The following is a 20,226-nucleotide window of genomic DNA, read 5'->3' on the forward strand; positions in this document are numbered from 1 at the left end:
TTGCTAAATGAGAAGGTGATCAAGAGCCGTCAGAGTCGCCGCATCCGACTGTCACATCCCATTTGTTGTGTAGACCATCAACAAGCGACGCCGCGGACTTGTCAGCCTCAAGTTGAAGATCTGACACGCCTTCATCTCGACACTCCTTTGGTCTCTCTGACAGTACAAGTGCAAGTCATTGCGGCAAGGCTGAGAGACAAGCGATTCTTGTTTCTTTGTGTGAAAGAAAACTAGAATCTTTCAATTATGCTCAATTTAGATATATAGTTGATCCTAGAGACAAAGAGAAGAACTGCAAGAGCTCCCACTTGGATGATTTTTTGCTTTGACTTAAGTGCAAAATTTTGGGATATGAGCTTTGCATGGTGGCAGTAAACTCAAATCAACTTTAGAACAAGCTGCAGTTTGACAGCTAATGAATTCAACAACAGGCTTCAACACTGAAAAAAATGGAGATTGATATTTACTTGAAAAAAAAAACTCTAGCAAAGTTTTTTTCACATCAGTTAAACTACTTGTAAAATGTACTTAGAATTTCTGAGTGCATCAACCTTTACAGCAAAAAGTAATCACAGTATTGTAGAGGGCTAGATTCTTTATTAAAGATGCAATATTTTCTGTTATCCATGATGAACGCAGATGAATTACCTATGTAATTTTCCTCAAAACTAGACTAAGTGCAATTTCTGGGGAAATTGTGTGGGAATGCTGAAAGCTGAATGCTAAGATTTGAATGCATGTGGAATGCTTATGAAGTAAATTGAGAGTGAAATTATGACCTCCTGGTTACTGGGCAATGCACTTCACCAACTGCCACCGAGCAGTATCAGACACCTGGTAATGATGATAAGTTATATGTATGGAAGTATGTATTGAAAAGTTCAATGTCTGTCCCATTGAAAATGAATGGGGAAAAAGTTTATATTAAATGTTAAATTGTGCAAATACTGTAAGTAATGTCTGCAATTGGCTGGCAATCAGTCCAGGGTGTACCCCGCCTACTGCCCGAAGCCAGCTGAGATAGGCTCCAGCACCCCCTGCGACCCTTGTGAGGAATAAGCGGTCAAGAAAATGGATGGTTGGATGTAAGTAATGTGGAATCAGACGATATACAGTATATACCCCAGGAGGTGTGAATTTTTGAACCTAGTTGAAATTTGAAACAGTGTAAATTGGAAGTATTATGTGGGAATTGTTACACAACAAAAAAGTGTGTAGAATAAAAATCACAACAACATTTGTGGGAATGCTTCTGTTTTTACTTGGGAAAACTATCTTTTTTTTTTTTGTGGCTATTTTCTGACATTATGGCCCAAACAAAAAACAAAATCATAATCAGTTGTTTCTGCACTATCGACTTGAAATAGTGTCTTGCTTTTGAATAAAGGCAAGGATTTTTTTTTTTTTTTATGAATCAAATTCAGCAATTAATAAACAGATTAAACAATCATTAAATAATAATTTTTGGCAGCCATATGATATAATCCTTGATTTCTAAAGAGTGAATGTGTGTGGTCACTATTAAACTACATGTTTCTCACGGCTGCCAGATTCAGAGCTGGGCAGATGCAAACCCAGCTGGTCAAGGGGAAACGAGGGGGCGGCATGAGGGTTCGACGCACACTGGAGGTCAAACAAGAGACAACCTAACATGACGGATGTACTTGGAATGATTGCACACGCGCGTGCATGCCTAGACACACACACCACCCCTGTTGCGCTCTATTTGCTCCCTGAAGTGTCCGAGCGCAGTTTGGTGGCGCATGACTGGAGCTCATGCTGAGTTTTAACACACGAATCGAAAATGGCTGCACAGGTTGGCACCATGTGACCCCTAAAATGACACATTTCAATTTATTTGGATTTGTTCCACATATTACGCAGAATTAAAAAGCCAGTGGACATTTTCGTCATGCTGCGTTGGCCTGTTACCAATCCCTGGAAGCATTTGTTCAGTGGCCATTTATTTAGCTACTGCAGGTTTTCTCCATCGGGTTTGTCTGCATAATACACTGTTTTGCCACATCCTGCCGTGCCGTTTTGTTTACACCCCAAAATGCTTTCCCTTTCTCACCCTGTTTTTTCCAAATTGTTTTCCCTATCCTGCACTGTTTTTATCCTATCTTGCACCATTTCCCCCATATCCCCACACTGAGATGTTTTTACACATTCTGTACGGTTTTCTCTGCAGCCTTCACCTTTTTGACCACAATACGCACTCTTTAATTTCCATACTGCACTTTTTTTGCCTGCATCCTGCACCTTTTTTCTGCATCATGTATTATTTTCCCCTATCTGCAATGGGTTTTTTTCACATCCTGCACTGTTTATCCCCCATCCATCACAGCATTCTCATTGAAAGTTTTGAATTACAAATGCCATAAAATGCTACTTTAAGATAACGAGTGGGCCGATTCCACAAGCCAGACCACCACGATAGGGGAAGCTTGGTAATTGTGTGCGGCCTGCAGGGATTTTTGTTCCATTTATTTTTTTCCTAACGACTTGAGAAAAGTCATTAAAAAGGTTTCTTCCAGTGTGACCAAACAGATTAAGAACGTGATACATTTAAGGGCTTGTTAAAATTGATGCAGTGTGATCTCACAAGATAAGAACTCATGTTTTATAACCCAACTGACACAAAAGATGGCAGTTTTTTTGCACTTATATATTTAGAACAGATTCAACTATATAAATAAGCTTGTCTCATAAATCCATTCTCTCATTTTAGCATTGCATTTTTTTTTATTGGGCAATGGGACAGTTATGATTGAGCCCTATTAAATATGCCTGCCGAGAAGACGTTGGTCATAATATGAGCAGTAGAGGTGTGAATTGCCTAGTACCTGACGATTCGATTCGTATCACGATTCACAGGTCACGATTCGATTCGATACCGATTAATCCCGATACGAATTTATAAGTCGATTGTTGCGATTTTTTTTCATTCAAATTTAGAAAATACTAATCAGTAAGCTTGTAGAGTGTAAGATTTATATGAAAATGTATTATTTATTTATCTGAAATTTCAGTCTTATATTGGTTGTAATCTGTTTCATGTTTGAACAGCATTAAAATAAAATATTAAGGCTTAATGTTCCGTTCATATAACATTCTTCCATGCTCAAGGTGTGAATCCTAACCCGAAGTCAGACGTTTTGTTGAATATTTTTCCATTAAAAATGGAAGTTTAAAAATCGATTCACACACAAAAAAAAAAAAAAAAAAAAAAAAAAAGGCAATGATGATAAGACGTTGAATCGGTAAGACTACCGAATGAACAATTCTGAGCTCTTTAAAAAAATAAAAAATAAATTAAAAAAAAAAATCGATTCAGCCGCCTATTGAATCGATTCGAGAATTGCGCGATGTAGTATCGCGATATATTGCCGAATCGATTTTTTTTAACACCCCTAATGAGCAGGAACAGAAATATGAGCAAATGTGATGCTACACCACTAATCAATATTATGTAACTATGCGTTGACATCACATTCATACTCCTGAAAAAAAAACACTTCTTGGACTATACTTTCATGATAAAATAAGTGCACTGCAACAGGGGTGTGCAATGACCTTTGGAGGGGCAGGTGCTGAAAGTCAAAAAAGGGGCACATGTACAATGTATAACCGATGGAATTCCGGCACCGTCTACCGACTCTGGGTTCGAACCGCGGCATCATCTTGGCGTCAGTTTGGAAGCACTGACTGCTGAGCTGAAAGTTAGCAAAAGGCCTGAACCTTCTTGAAAGCTCAGAGGAGTGAGGTTATACTAAAGTACAATTGCACAGCTCAAGCTGGCATCTGCTACACTTGGAACAAGAGTTTGAAATAACTTACAGAAACATCATTTACAATATAACTCATTGCAAATATACTTCTCTAAGGCTGTAATGATGACCTCTTTAATCTCGAGCAGGCTGAATTGTAGCAGCCAATATTCATAACTCTTACATAGGACCACAACATACCATGTCATTGTACAAAGTACATAACTACACACTTTATACACAGTACTTAGTAGGAAGCAGTGCAAAGTAAAAGAAGTCTATGGTTTACCTGTTGGGGTATGCTGAACGGCTTCTCTTGAGATCCGTGAAGAGATTGCTGCTGCTGATGATGATGATCATGAGGGAGCAGGACTGATTTGGTCAGAGAGTGTAGAAGCTACAAAAGAAAATGAGAGAATAATTGGTCAGACAAGTATAATATGCAATGAAACAAGTATGCATTGAAAGTGGCTCACTGTGAATAACCTGCTGCTGCTGACAGTTTGGAGACTGAGCTATCATTATCCACTTGCTCTCCATCTGGAAACAAGGCACAGATTGCTTTTGTATTTATCTATTTTACAACGATTGAACCTAATCAATAACAAACAAGCTATACATTGTGGTAAAATATTTAACAGAACTACAACAATTAATCTGTGCTTGTTGTTCAATGTATTTTGTTATTCTTACCATTTGTGATATTTTTCATCCAACTGTGAAGTGATTGACTGCTTATCGCAGCATCCAGCATCTCCTTTTGTTTTTGTTTCAACCGCCTCTCCTTCCGTGGCACCTCTATAGAAGGAGATATTGATAAACTATAATCTAATGCATATAATACACACATATGACATCAATACAATTTCTAGAAATACTCAATAATTACAAGTTTGCTCATCCCATGGGACAGATTCATAATTTGTTCTTAATTATTATGCACATAACTAAGTAATATAACAGACACACGCCTTCATAAAAAGTACCACTGTTTATAACCAGCAATCACATAAGGACACAATCAATCAGTACACTATCAATAAAATGTCAATGTTAGAAGCTGGTAAAACTCGCTCTCTCCAAGCTGAATAAAAGCACAAAAGGCTAATTAATTACAACTCGTGTCAGTACATTTCAACTTAAGTTAGCAACTTATCACGCCATGAGGTGTAAGACAGTCGGACTCTTGATTAATAAGTTACAAGTTCACTCAAATTACTATATATATATATATATATATATATATATATATATATATATATATATATATATACACGTTTATTTATTTATTTATTTTTTGGTCATGATTTCAAAGAAGTTACACAGATAGGGGTTGAGAGGCAATTCCTTTCAGAAAATCTATTTAATGAAGTGCTGATGTTCAAAAATAGCTGCTAGTGATTTCTGAGCCATTTAGTCAAAGACATTTCCATATCAGCCTCTGCAGATTTGCTCTGAGCCTGTCGAAGATTCTTATTTCACTCCTCGATTTACAAATGAATGCGTTTCTCACTAACTATCAGTGTGAAACTCGAGACAATTCACAGTTAAAATGTTGGAAATGTGGCAGTGGTGCATCATTAAAAGCATATTTGCTGCAAAATCAGTAAATCTGTCCAAGCAGGGGGATATTTTAAGGCCTCTCTGCCTGATGCCCATTCTTGTCATTTAGCCCGAGTATTAAGACAAACTCCATAATGACGCCAAGTAGGTCATTGTGATGGCCAAGCTGCATTTTTATTTTTAGCATATGTTTCATGCAGATGCCAAACAGCCTGCGAAGGAAAATTCACAATGACGTACAATAATTTGCCCTGCCATAAAATCATAGGTGTCGTTTAGCTTTGTAATTGAACATTGCAAATTGTGTGTTTTGAGTCAGACTGTTTCCTGGGGTGGGGGTGTGGGGGTGTTTTGGGTGGTGGACACAGGAGAGGTTACACACATTAAAATGTTTACTCATAACATACTGAGCCAGACAAGCGTGGTTGCACACTGCCACCGTCTGGCCTGTCGATGCACACAACACTGTTTTCAACACATTCTAACATTTCTAATGTGCATGATGTTATTTATAAATGCTAGAAAACTAGAATATTTGATCCACACTTTTACGCAATAAAAGGGATACATATTGGCATAATGCTAAATAAATGTAAATACTGTATTGTCCTGATATTTATAATTTAAAACAATATATTTTTTAATACTTTTTTTTTTTTTTTTTTTTTTAAGACAACCAGCAGCTGATCAATTTATCTGAAGTAAACATAAAAAAAAATGTTCAGGTCACTTAAAACATGAGCAATATACATAAAGTAAAGAAAGTATAATTACTATAAATAATTTAATAGTGACTGTATTTTTTGTAGCTGTATATAAATGTTATTTTAGCCCCCCACACCACACACATGCCCTTACTTTACGTTAAGCTTAAATAACTTCACATAAAGGTATGTAAAGTTAAATGCATAGGGCTTTTTTTTTTTTTACACACACACACACCCCCCCCCCCCCCCCCCCCGCACACACACACACACACATATATATACATATATATATATATATATATATATATATATATATTAGGGGTGTGAATTGCCTCGTACCTGACGATTCGATTCGTATCACGATTCACAGGTCACGATTCGATTCGATACCGATTAATCCCGATACGAATTTCTAAGTCGATTGTTGCGATTTTTTTCATTCAAATTTAGAAAATACTAATCAGTAAGCTTGTAGAGTGTAAGATTTATATGAAAATGTATTATTTATTTATCTGAAATTTCAGTCTTATAGAGGTTGTAATCTGTTTCATGTTTGAACAGCATTAAAATAAAATATTAAGGCTTAATGTTCCGTTCATATAACATTCTTCCATGCTCAAGGTGTGAATCCTAAAAAAAATAAAAAAATAAAAAAATAAAAATTAAATTAAAAAAAAATCGATTCTGCCCTTATTGAATCGATTCGAGAATCGCGCGATGTAGTATCGCGATATATCGCCGAATCGATTTTTTTAACACCCCTAATATATATATATATACATATACATATATATATATATATATACATATATATATACATACATATACATATATATACATACACATACATATATATACATACATATACATATATATACATACACATACATATATATACATACATATACATATATATATATATATATATATATATATATATATATATATATATATATATATATATATATATATATATATATAACTGTATATATGACACTCATTTTACTCAATCAAGACCAAATTAAAGCCTTAAACTAATTCAAATAAAATTATATACAAAGTATATAGTATATATAGTATTTTACAACACTAACATTGACATACACTCCCTCAAAAATAATATATTAAAAACTATATATATTTTTGTAATACTATATAGTATTTAGATTTTAAACATTGTCAACCTGTTTAACCTATAATGCATGCAGACACAGGTGGTTGACGTCACGCGTTCTGGCAGCTTCTGACTAGAAAACGGGATGTACGCCTTCGGTGCCGGTTGACGTAGGTTCACTTCTCCGCCTGGGAGACCTTGTGTGGCTTACGAGATGTAAGCTTGTGTTCGTAGTGAGTGATTACAAAAACAAAAAGAACGAAAACGGGATGGACGAGGGTGGGGGGAGTTTAGCTCGGGCAAACAAAAGAACAAATGCAAATTTCTTAAAAAATATAGAGTTTTGTATTATTTACGTGTCTTTACATTTGTCAATCAAATCGGGACGACCTTTTAAATACAACTAGAATGGACATTCAAACATATTCTACTAAACGTATTTAATATATCTATTATTTACCCTTTGCGTTGTTTTTTATTTTTACCTTCTGTATTATTGACGCTGAAATGTGACGTCACGGATGTTGCCAGCCTCTGACCAATGGGGAGAGATTGAGGGTCGTTCCCCATAGCTTCGTTCTCTCCTGTCGATTAGAGGCACAACAAACCCGGCGCTCGGACCGCATGACAGCAAATTCCACCAAATAAAGTGCGATAACACGGGTGAGTCAGTCCGCACCGGTTTGACACTTCCTTCAGTTTAAAACAAAAAAAATAAATAAAAGATGCGAAGTAGCAACATCAAAAGGCGCTTGCGGTGACGCATTACCGTCCATTGAGCTTGCTGCGTTTGTCTCGTGAGAATCAGTTGCTCGATGTCAGCAGATCTGAACGACATGACTTTAATATATGGGTTAACGTTAGAGAATCTTAACATTTGAATCTAAATAATGCAGGCTGCAAGGAAATTGGGGCGATGGCAAGGATTTTAAGATGGCAGTACTTTATGTTCCTGACCGCGTCTTTAGCTTTAGGTAACAGCAGGGCGGACTGGGCCGAAGCTTCATGTTGTGTGTACATGTTAAATCATGTATGTAATGGTTAACCACAACACGTTACCCAGACGTCTCACTTACACAACACGACAACGAGGAAAATTATTAAACTCGTGAAACAAGTAAACCCGCAATATTAAAATAAATGACAGTATTTCGAATGAAACAATCAACAATTTAAAGGGGAGTTGGCAGTATATTAAAAAATAAATAAATCTCTGTTGTCACATGGTACAAACTGCGTGACATGACAGTAGAATACTAATAAAATATCCTTATGAAAAATCATTCTATCCTTCTCTGGCCCCATCTTATCGGCATCTATTTTTTTCTTAAGTGAGTCAAGTCAAACATTTTCTTTGCAATATGTCCAATGTGGCCCCTCTAGTATTCTTATTAATATTGGATTGTTGAATAAGAATTAAGCAGATTAATCCACCCGTTTTCATTCGTGTGTGCAACCATTTTGACATTCTACCACCCTGCTGTCAACTGGAATTGAAGCGCCCTCAGGCTTGCGGAACTTAAAATGTCACTGCTCACTTGTTTTGTGAGTTTTTTTAACATTATATTACAAAGGATTTACTTAAATTATATGCCCTAATATTCGTCATATCATCCATCCATCCATCCATTACCTGAAAGGTGGCGTGAAAAAAAACAAACATCAACAATACTATAGTTTAGCGTGATAGTTTCTGAGAAAATATATTGTCCTAAAAATATATTGTGACATGCCTACATGTGAGCATGTGACAGGCCACAGACTCGCGGGCACACGTAGCAGCCTTGGATTCCTTGGGTCAAATCATTCACCTCTGGTTAGCAACAAAAGTTAAAAAAAGGGATAGGACAGCTCTCGAAATGAAACAATGGTAAACATATGTAATGGTGGTGTCCTAACATTTAGTGTTTTGCAACACACTTCATCATTTAAATCTTGCTAGCAGTCTGAAAACTGAAAACTCCCTCTTTAAGTATTGACAATACAAAATGGCTCCCAATGTCACTCATGGGAGGGACACAAAGCTAAACAAAAACAAAAAGCTAAACACTTTTTTTTTTTTTTTTAACTTTTAACTCTAACACAAGTTGTTAAGCACACACATATGGTGAAACCAGTCCTACTGATTTTAAGTCACTTAATTTCCTGTGTACTTCCTCTTCATACACTGTTATAGTTTAGGAAAAAGGTTCGCTTAACTTTTGCAAAGCTTGAAACTCAACACTAGCCTTCATTCTCCTGGATATAATTCAATAATCAATCTAATTATGACAATGTGCATATGTTTTTGTGCGTGCTCAATAGTGAGGGCATCAACGATGGGGAAGTCCCAGTCACTGCTGGCCAGGCACAAAGATGACACTCAGAACGCATTGACGCCAAACGTGGACGAGTACGTTGAGACGCCAGCACAGGAGGACGCAAAGAACGGCGACGTGTCGCAGTTTCCTTATGTGGAGTTCACTGGACGGGACAGTGTGACCTGTCCCACGTGTCAGGGCACGGGTCGCATCCCACGAGGTAAAACAATTCTTCCGAACTTGCTCATTCTTGAGCGCACTCGACCATGTGAGGGAGGTTGTAGCACAATGCATCATTATTACTTAGGTTTCTACTCGAGCTGCAGCGATAAATCAAATAAACTGAACACTGTAATGAGGTTAGTGATCTTTTTTCCACACGCAATAATACTGTGGGTCGCACACATACGGAAGCGTATTGCATTCACTTGAAAGAAAAAAAAAACCAACTGTTTTTCTGACTAATCTTTTTGGGGAGCTTTGTTTTTTTTAAGTAATTTTTTTTCAGTTTTTCTGAATATTTTTTTCTGTCATAAATATATATATATATATATATATATATATATATAAATATATATATATATATATATATATATATATATAAATATATATTCCGAAAAACAGAAAAAAAATTACAGAAAAAGTATTTTCCGCACTATAAGGCGCACCGCATTATAAGGTGCACCGTCAATGAATGACATATTTTAAAACTTTTTCCATATATAAGGCGCTACAGTAGAGGCTGGGGTTACTTTATGCATCCATTAGATGGTGCTGCGCTAAAGGGAATGTCAACAAAACAGTCAGGTCAGTCGAACTTTATTAATAGATTATAAACCAGCTTTCTGACAACTCCATTCACTCCCAAAATGAATAAACAACTGTTTTATTATTTTCTCTGAGGTAAAGTATTAGTATTAGCTAGCGATAGAGATGGCGGGATTTTCTGTGCATGCGCGTCACCGATCATGCAGGGTCACCGATAGCGTCTTGACAGCGAGTTGTTGCGGCTCAATATTGATCCATATATAAGGCACACTGGATTATAAGGCGCATGGTCAGCTTTAGAACAAAATGAAGGCTCTTAGGTGCGCCTTATAGTGCGGAAAATACGGTACTCAAAAAAACAAAGCTCCCCAAAAAAATTAGTCCGAAAAACTGATTTATTTATTTTTTTTTCAAGTGAATGCAATACGCTTCCGTACAAACATGATGATGTACAAAATATAAAAATATAGCTTAATATAGTCTACTATTGCTAGTTAGAGCATATTATGCCCAGATGCCATTTTCGCTCAGCCCACAGCAGAATGAGGATGGCAAGTGGCGACATCAAGTGGACAAAAATATCACCTGCATCTCACATGTGCATATTAGTGTTTAAGAATGCACAATTTTTATTTGATGACTTTAATTGTAAAAATATTCAATAGCTTCAGCCTTTTGTTTTTCCTTTTTGTTTTTGTATCACACAAACCTGGCTTTTGAACAGGGGTGTGTAAACTTTTTGATATCCATTGTATACATTTCAACATACACATTTTTGGGTCAAATTTCATGATAAACCTATAACCTTTACAGTTGAACTAAATTAGACCTCTGAATATGTGAATGCACGTGTCCAACTGCTCAATTCTCTAACAAGGAGCGGAATGGCCAAGGTTCACTGTACATATGTGTACCTCTGCTGCACAATAACTTCTGTCATTGGTTCATCCAGGTCAGGAGAATCAGCTGGTGGCTCTGATTCCCTACAGCGACCAAAGGCTGAGGCCGAGCAGAACGTGAGTGTTTTTGTCCTGATAAGTGAACAATGGCTCGCTGACTTTGTCTCATGTGTGTTTTGTCTGGCGTGCAGCAAGCTTTACGTGACCATATCGGTGTGCGTATGCCTACTGCTGTCCAGCCTTGCCGTCTTCTTCCTGTTCCCTCGCACCATCGACGTGGACTACGTGGGCGTGAAGTCGGCCTACGTGGCCTACGATCACGAGAGGCAGATCATCTATCTCAATATTACAGTACGATTGTCCAGCTGTGCTGCCTTGCAACGTGTTGGACACTGTTATTTGAATATTTGTTTCAGCAACTGTTTCCTAGCAATCATGTTAAGAACAAGTTAGCGCATATACTGTATACTCATCAAACATTAGTAATCAGTGAGTGTTGTGTTTCTTCTACCAACCATAATTTCACATATACACATTGTCCTCTTCCATCCAGAATACTTTGAACATCACTAATAACAACTACTACGCCATATCAGTCACCAACATCACCGCCCAAGTGGAGTTTGCGAAGACAGTGATTGGCAAGGCCAAGTTCAACAACAACAGCACCGTCATCGTACCTCTGGACCAGCGACAGGTCTGTACCGGTTTTCTCTAACCACAACAAATATAAAAGGGGTAGAGTCGACCCCCGTTTATGGGAAGGATTTGCTATAAACGGATTGGTAAAAATCTGACAGAGACTAAACTTTTATTCAGAAACTGTAGTTTTACCTCTCCCACATTCTTTAAAACATTTAAACTTATTAAAACCCTTTTTTCCCCCATAAATCAATATTTATATGCCAATACTGTTCTATTTCCTCCCTCTTGACCGCCAGTAGGTGGTACTTAAAAGCACGGAAATCCCCATAGAACCGTAGTTACATTCGTAACTTTTGTTTATAGGGTATTTATATTAATGTAAAAACCTGTAAAACAAATAAACTACATTTTCAGTGTAATAGGAATGTTCATGAATGACAAGTACCAATATTTGACAAAAGAATCCGCCAGGACAGAGACAGACCAGGTTATGGTTTAATTAATTAATTAGTTAATAATTTAGCTTGGGTGAATTGCCAAGCTGAGTAGACGGCAGCACGTTAACGACTTCAACATTAGCAAAGCATCTAGGTGCCATTCATTTAAACAACAGAAAAGTGCATGCTCAAACAATCGGTCTTCTTAGTTACATAACAGGGAAACAGACTACATACTAACAGATTCTAAATATAACAGCATCAGCCATAAAAAAAATTAAACAAAAATCACTGTCTTAGGCAAGGCTAGTTTCCAAATTATGCTAGCTTTATGCTACATCTGCCATGACACAGGTTAAGCCATTTAATGTGTTTCTATATACTTTATTTTTTATTTTTTATACCCAATCCCTCATGTTAACTATGTGTGAATTTTTGAATGAACTTACCAGTTGTAAATTATGACCGCAGTTTACCTCATGTAGCATCTTGTCTGCATCGCCCATTCAAACTATAGTGGTAGATAGAGCTAGCCCATCAGAGGTATATTCCCTTGTGACTATGAGACTTTGAGATGTGAAGAACAGCAAAATGTTCAAGTCAAAAATGAGCATTAACCGCCCTGTAGTGGTCCAAACCGACAATCAATGACAGTACAGCACAGCCTTCTTATAATATGCCATGTGACACCTGCTCAATATGGATAGCAGATAGGCTTCTGCAAACTTTGGACTTGTAGCAAAAAAACAAACAAGCACAAATAACATTTTCAAACACAAGTTCTGTGTTGTTTGTTTTACAGATTGACTACACTGTTCCCACCGTGATTGCAGATGAATTAAATTATATGTTGTAAGTTAATGTTCCTCAAATTGCAATATAGACTATGGTCAGAACGTGCTGACATTTTGTCTCATTGTCCACAGTGACTACTGCACATTGCCGTCCATCAGAGTGCACAACATGGTGGTCATGATGCAGTAAGTAGGATTTCAACATCCTATACTTGAAGGCGTTCTAGTTCGATACTTCGATATCATTGTCTCCTGGACGGTGTCTAACTATTTTCTGAATCGGAATTCATCATACGAGTTTACATTCTTTACATCCTCTTTTATAATGTTTATATATTTTTTTGGGGAATGTGTAGTAAAAAAGTTTGTTGGGGGTTCTGAAATTGATTAATGGCATCTCAGTTATATCAATGGGTAAATTGTATTTGCTGTACATGTATATTGAGTTTTGAGCTTGGTCAGAAAAAAATTGAACAGCCAAGTCGAAAGCCTGTTTTGAAACAACAGGAAAGCATTTCCGTCAGCACTAACTCAGCAGTATACAGCAACAACAACCTTTGGCTTTGGAACCTAAAGCTGTATACAAGAAGACAAGGACAATGGAACTTTCCGATGACAATTATGAATAATATTATGCTATGCATTTAAGTATTATACGTTATGCACAAAAAGTTAGTGACCCACAAATTTTCCAGCTTCCCGAGTTTGATCAGGAAAACAGTGTAAAAGACGCTTAAATCTACTGAAGTCCCTATAAAGTGAAAAGAAATGTCTTGTAAATTTGAAAAACCACAGAGAAATGTTTTAACACACCTGCCAATTTAAATGACTAAAACCTGCGTACTCATGGCCAATTACGAGGCGCTCTAAAGTGGCCACAGCAGCGGACTATCCAAAGGAAGCATTTTTGGACTGTAGGCATCGTAAGCTGGTCACATCACAATTGCACCAAATAACCGTTGACCATGGCACGGTTTTAGCCACGGCCAGAAAACCTGGAATACTGAAATGTTTTTTTTTTAAAAACAGTTTGTCTCTACACTTTTTTTATTTTTTATTTTATTTTTTTAAATCAGGGTTACCGTGACCACATCGTACTTTGGCCACGCCGAGCAGGTGTCCCAGGAGATGTACCAGTATGTGGACTGCGGGGGGAACACCACGTCCTTGCATGGTCATGTGCAGGTCTTCTAAGAACAACAAGAGTCCTAACTAAGAAAGCATTTGTCTTACCAGGAAAGGTGAAGTGCTAATTATTTGGTACTTTCTTCCTCAATTAAACAGCCGCGGAGATGTCTTTAATAAAAACATCTAAGTTAGGGTTGCTTGTTTGCCGTTGTTGTAAGCCCAAGTAAAACACTACGTTAAAAAAAAAAAAAAAAAGAACGAAAATTTTTAACAATAAAATGTGTTTTAATAAGCTTGTGCAGTACTCCAAATGATTGGCATGTTTTTGCTGGCTGGTCTGGACCACTAAACTCCATAGCATTGTCAGCTCCTACAGTACTTGTTCAAGCTCAACAAATCCAACTTATGAATATTTTACCTTTGAATTAAAAAGTCCGTTACGGAAGAGAGAGGTACTTTCAGTAGTTGACACCTTTAGATCTTTGTGTGTTTTTTGTATTACAACATGGATTATGGTTGGATGGTTTATTTTGCTGTGTTTTGTCTCTACTGTTGTAATTTATTTAGTATTATTTCAGGTTTAAGCATTTCTTTGGAGTGTGATTTTAACACAAATGTGACTGCAGTAAAATAGATTTATTGCTATCTGATACTTTTGCATTTAAAGTAGGAACGGGTATTTTCAAAGTCGAGACACTTTGGAGCTTCATTTTTAACTGAACTGGGGATGTGTTTTGTCTTTATTTTCAAAATCTGCGGTCGGCTTCCTTTCTTGACCCTGCTCCATGTAACTTGTGGTACCATGATGTTAAATACACTTTAATTGGATTCATCAATATGTGATTGAGAAAGTTTTGAGTTTTTGCACGTAAGACGGCACAAAATAAAAGGTTTTGTCATTTCTTTGTGTTGTTGTATTCTCTGTGAATTCCAGATGGCGCTGTAGACCTTGAAATGATTACTTCAGTGATGCTGCAGCATATCTTTATCACGTGGTTCACGTTCAAAATATCATGAAGAGTAAGAATAAACATGTTCAATGTAAAACTGGTTCAGGCTCAGGCAATTATCACATCCCAGGTGCAAAATGAATACGTCTTATTTCTGTATAAAATGAAAGCAAATGAACGGCTGTGAGATTAATAATTCCTCAACAATGTGCTCTCTAGCACACTGAAATTTTTGTTTGGCAGTGTGTAATGAGGCTTTTCACATGTAAACAATATTCCGTACCTCAGTTGGGCAAAAATGCTCTAAACTAATAAAAAATGAGACGATAGAAAAACATTAATAAACACAAGAGTCAACTAAGTAATGCACAGAAACCTGAATGGAAAACCAGCACACACATAAATCCTATTACATAACCTTATTTATTAGACTTATTCAAACTCCCAGTGGTATTTACATGCCACCACGTCCAAGTTATTCAGACGACTTCCTCGACCTAGAAACCGCGCCAGCCATCTCTGGAGCATCGCGGTATGTTCGCATCTGTTATACTCGTCAAAACGCCGGCCGGCTCCTTTCCTGTTGTTGACAGACACGGAAAAAAACAAACTGTGTGATATAGGTAGACACTTAAATTGCAAATACAGTGAACGTTCCAGACCGACTAGTGATAATTGTATATTTGTACCCTAGCAATACAATTTAAACACATTTTAAGTTACAGTATTAGTAGTATTCCTGTGCGCTACTTCTCACTCTCACTGGCACAATTCTCCAAATAACAGACAAAGTGTGCTTGTTAATCTGCTTTGTGTGTGACTCACAGCTGTAGGTTCACTACAGAAATGAAATGACACAAAACAAAATACGTACAAATAAACACTGATAATGTAAAGACCAAAATCTTCAAGGAAACAATCTAATTTCGTCTCACGAAAGTCTTGCAGCTTAATACTAACACAATATGGGAAACACCATAAACGGGCTAGATAAAATTAGCTTAGATGTGGTTATTCTAAACCTACAAAAAAACTACTACTTGAATACACACGAAGCAGCAACAACTACAAACAGACAATAACAACAACAACAATACTCACAAGCATCTCTCCACTCCTCCTCTGCCTCTTCTTGCTGTTACAACATTGCATCTCTTACAATTGTGCTCAGTGTTGCCTGGGATGTTTTGGCACTGTGTGATACTACACTCGAAAACACAAATCTAAATTCAGATCTACCTGTATAGTGCTAAAACCTAGGATTTAAAAATCAGCAATAAAGCAGGTGTGCGAATGATAAATCACGATATTGTGGGGGTTTCACTGCATTTACAAAAAATAAATACATAAATAAGGATGGACCATTGAGTCAATATCTCTATAAAATGGTTAATAGGAAAGTAGTAGGTAGTACTTTTACAGGTTGCAAAGTTGGGACATTCTGATTGCATCCTTGCACTTTCGTATATATTTTCAAATTCCACGATAAATACACAGTCCATAAGTTTCAGTCAAACAAAGACAACACAAAATAGCAATGGCTGAAGGCTACCAAATAACCTGGCAATAAACAGGTCCTTTTCATCAGCCTAGATATATATATTTTTTAATTTTACAAAATTACTGTAAAAATATATTACTCTCTGCGATTGGTTGGCAACCAGTCCAGGGTGTCCCCCGCCTACTGCCCAGAGCCAGCTGAGATAGGCGCCAGCACCCCCCGCGACCCTTGTGAGGAATAAGCGGTCAAGAAAATGGATGGATATATTACTGTATACATACTAGTGAGTAGGGGTGTGAATTGCCTAGTACCTGACGATTCGATTCGTATCACGATTCACAGGTCACGATTCGATTCGATACCGATTAATCCCGATACGAATTTATAAGACGATTGTTGCGATTTTTTTTCATTCAAATTTAGAAAATACTAATCAGTAAGCTTGTAGAGTGTAAGATTTATATGAAAATGTATTATTTATTTATCTGAAATTTCAGTCTTATAGAGGTTGTAATCTGTTTCATGTTTGAACAGCATTAAAATAAAATATTAAGGCTTAATGTTCCGTTCATATAACATTCTTCCATGCTCAAGGTGTGAATCCTAACCCGAAGTCAGACGTTTTGTTGAATATTTTTCCATTAAAAATGGAAGTTTAAAAATCGATTCACCCCCCCCCACACACACACACACACACAAAGGCAATGATGATAAGACGTTGAATCGGTAAGACTACCGAATGAACAATTCTGAGCTCTTTAAAAAAAAAAAAAAAATTGATTCAGCCGCCAATTGAATCGATTCGAGAATTGCGCGATGTAGTATCGCGATATATTGCCGAATCGATTTTTTTTAACACCCCTACTAGTGAGACATCAGAATTATCGTTTTCTCCCAATGTTATTCAAATTACACATTGAGATTTACATGGAAACAATACCCTAGCTACTTTCGACCTGTTTTCCGGCTACACCAAATTACATTCTTTTTTGTCCATTTTAAGTTACCAAAATGCATAGACCGGACCGATGTTTACATTCCGCTATTGACTGTTTTGTTGCCATGACAGCTGACCTCAGAAGGTCAGACAAGGTCAACGTTTCCTCTCCCTGTGCATTTGCTAATGACTTTTCCACGTGCGCTCTTCTGTATGAAATGTTTTCCTACTTGTGACATTCTTCACAAGTCAAACTGAAAAACGTTTAAATTTAAATAAGAAGTGCACTGTAGCCTGTAGAATAAGATCATGTACTTAATATTTCTCTCTTGCTCTTGTTTTTTTATTTATTTATTTATTTTTAAATTCCACTTGTCACGTTACTCCTAAAAATAAATGAAATGCTAACGCTAACAAGTTGGGAGTCGAAGCTAGTATTACTACTAGCTAGCTTGCCAACTAAGAGGATAATTAAATATGCTATTTGGGTTCATTTTAATTAATTTAATAGCATCTTAAGTTTATGTGAAATTTGAAACTAGTCATACGGCTAGAAACGTTAAGACAAAAATACTTATGTTGATGACAAAACTAAAGCAAGTTCAAACTTCAAAGTCGAAGCTAACTTTGCTAAATTAGCTAGCTAAGAGGCAAACGACACCAGTCGCAGCGAATTTGAATTCATTTATAAACAAAGAGTTTTATTAGTGCTTTAACGCTGGAGTGTTCTGAAAATGTTGAAAAGTTAAACTTTTCAACATTTTAAAAACTTTTAGAGTTTTAGGTCAAAATCGCTTGCCTACCGTAACAGCATCATGGATCCTCCCCTACAGCCGGCCACGCCCGCCTCCCACGCACTGACCTCGCGCTTGTCTCCGGGTGTAGTGCCGGTGTAGCGGACTTCATTTGCTCCCTCTGAGTCAGTCATGGGCTTTTTCGAGGGACCGGGGCCGGCTCTGCTGCTGGCGGTGTGCCTGTGCGGGCTGTGTTGCAGTCAATCCTGGGCGCGCCCGGACGCTCCTCGCGGTGTGGCGCTGGGCTTCGTTTTTGACCCGAAGGCGATATGCGAGCCGCCGTGCCAACACGCCGGAGTGTGCATCCGCAACGACACTTGCCTGTGCGGCCGTGGCTACGAGGGGGAAAATTGCCAGTATGGTGAGGAAATACGTCCGTGATTTACTTCTATTCACCTGCATGCTTATTATGATCGTTCAAATAAAGTAATATTATCCAGGCAGCATTGTACAAGCTCCTTTTTATCATCATCAATTGTCACTTGCATGGTTGCTTGTTTAAATAAAGTTGCATTCTAAGCTACAATGTAACGTCAACACTTTATTTAAAACACCATGAAATATAATTTTAATTGTTGATTGTGTGCATGCAGCCAACTGCTATCCCAAATGTAAGAACGGAGGTGTGTGTCTTCGTCCTGGAAAATGCAGATGTCCCGCAGGCTTTGGAGGGAGATATTGTCACAAAGGTAACATTTTAGCATTGGAAATTATCACACAAGTGCAAAAGTATGTTTTACAAGTATTGTTTTATGTTGTTTATGTATGCAGTGACATGTGATGACGGTTGCTGGAATGGAGGCGAATGCAATGCTGTCAACGGAGTGGCCAAGTGCATCTGTCCCTCCAGCTGGACGGGCTCCAAATGCCAAGAGGGTTTGTATTTTATTTTTATTTTTTTATAGGTCCAGGTCCAATTACATTAGCAACTTGGCTCCCAGGTAGCAATGGTGCTCAGCAAGGGGTATCTTTTTCCCCACAGATTTTCACCTACCGCAGATGCGATGAGAACATACATTCATTGTATACTTTTGGTTCTAATAATGCTCCTCTGCTCTGTTCCCCACCAGCCATTTGCCCCCAAGGTTGCAGAAATGGGGGCCTCTGCATGGCCCCTGGAATCTGCAGCTGTCCTGAAGGCTGGCTGGGAGGCGCCTGCCACATCGGTGAGTTCGACAACACACCGATTCTAAACTGAAATGGCCACAACATAACGGCACAATGCATAATTAGATATATTGATTTTTCTGCAATGCACGTGCATGCAATTTAATGTGAGTACTTTTTCTGGTGATGGTCATCTCACCGGAGTGAGAAAAACTGTGGCTGCCGCTAATGCTAATGCTGCTCAGTGTGGAGGAGAAAAAGATCTTCAAACGCTTCAAACAAAAATGACAGACTTTCAAGTGTTATTTCAGGCAGAGACTTTTTTGTGTGGTTCCAGTCATGATAGATATAACTACCAATTATCATGTTGCATTGGGGTTCTGAAAATTAAAAAAATAAAAATAAAAAATCCGGGCGGCGCTATTGATGTGTCCAGTGAGCGTTTTTCCATATGCGACGAAGAGAAATTGATTTATTAACCTGGTTAAAAAAAAAAAAGTGAATCCAATTTTTGTTGATGTGTGTTGCAGCCGAGTGCACTCTGCCGTGTCTGAATGGAGGAAAATGTATTTCCCCCAACAAATGCCGCTGCCGTCCCCCCTTCTTGGGCCCTCGCTGTGAGGAGAGGAAGAGGCGCCAATAGGGCTTGATAGTCCACTTGACTTACTTCACATTTATTCAGATTTTAATTGTACAAACACTGCTTGCTTTGTGTGTGTTTTTTTGTGTATGAACTGTACTTTGTGTCATTAAATGGTGTGAACTGTGTAAACTGAATGCTGTTTTAAAAAACATTCATGCAAAGAAACGAA

At 37.6% G+C, this 20,226-nt stretch overlaps 3 protein-coding genes across 3 annotated transcripts in view; 2 read left to right on the plus strand and 1 right to left on the minus strand.

The window, feature by feature from the left end:
• thsd7ab (thrombospondin, type I, domain containing 7Ab) overlaps positions 1-18,626 on the minus strand; it is a 126,861-nt gene extending 108,235 nt beyond the window's left edge. Inside the window, exons 1-4 of the mRNA XM_077527223.1 lie at positions 18,317-18,626; positions 4,464-4,568; positions 4,247-4,310; positions 4,060-4,167 (exon numbers count right to left, since the gene is read on the minus strand). Of these exons, the coding sequence (XP_077383349.1) occupies positions 4,060-4,130 (71 nt within the window). The 5' untranslated portion in view covers positions 4,131-4,167; positions 4,247-4,310; positions 4,464-4,568; positions 18,317-18,626. The remainder of the gene's footprint in view (positions 1-4,059; positions 4,168-4,246; positions 4,311-4,463; positions 4,569-18,316) is intronic.
• Positions 7,668-15,028, plus strand: tmem106ba (transmembrane protein 106Ba). The gene is made up of 8 exons (XM_077527971.1): positions 7,668-7,817; positions 9,459-9,674; positions 11,175-11,238; positions 11,313-11,472; positions 11,675-11,818; positions 13,006-13,055; positions 13,130-13,183; positions 14,074-15,028. Exons 2-8 carry the CDS (start codon positions 9,473-9,475, stop codon positions 14,189-14,191), a joined length of 792 nt encoding a protein of 263 aa, XP_077384097.1. The 5' UTR covers positions 7,668-7,817; positions 9,459-9,472; the 3' UTR covers positions 14,192-15,028.
• Positions 17,995-20,186, plus strand: seraf (Schwann cell-specific EGF-like repeat autocrine factor). Its single transcript, XM_077527222.1, has 5 exons — positions 17,995-18,668; positions 18,901-18,996; positions 19,079-19,183; positions 19,378-19,473; positions 19,945-20,186. Exons 1-5 carry the CDS (start codon positions 18,440-18,442, stop codon positions 20,055-20,057), a joined length of 639 nt encoding a protein of 212 aa, XP_077383348.1. The 5' UTR covers positions 17,995-18,439; the 3' UTR covers positions 20,058-20,186.
• The last annotated feature ends 40 nt before the right edge of the window (positions 20,187-20,226 follow it).

The sequence above is a fragment of the Festucalex cinctus genome, chromosome 7, assembly GCF_051991245.1.
Source record: "Festucalex cinctus isolate MCC-2025b chromosome 7, RoL_Fcin_1.0, whole genome shotgun sequence".
In the NCBI taxonomy this organism is placed as follows: Eukaryota; Metazoa; Chordata; class Actinopteri; order Syngnathiformes; family Syngnathidae; genus Festucalex; species Festucalex cinctus.

Coding starts and splice junctions, on each gene's coding strand:
- seraf (XM_077527222.1), top strand. CDS start 18,440: ATGGGCTTTTTCGAGGGACCGGGGCCGGCTCTGCTGCTGGCGGTGTGC. Junction 19,184..19,377: donor GGGCTCCAAATGCCAAGAGG/GTTTGTATTTTA, acceptor GTTCCCCACCAG/CCATTTGCCCCCAAGGTTGC. Junction 19,474..19,944: donor GGGAGGCGCCTGCCACATCG/GTGAGTTCGACA, acceptor TGTGTGTTGCAG/CCGAGTGCACTCTGCCGTGT.
- tmem106ba (XM_077527971.1), top strand. CDS start 9,473: ATGGGGAAGTCCCAGTCACTGCTGGCCAGGCACAAAGATGACACTCAG. Junction 11,239..11,312: donor AGGCTGAGGCCGAGCAGAAC/GTGAGTGTTTTT, acceptor TCTGGCGTGCAG/CAAGCTTTACGTGACCATAT. Junction 13,184..14,073: donor AACATGGTGGTCATGATGCA/GTAAGTAGGATT, acceptor TTTTTAAATCAG/GGTTACCGTGACCACATCGT.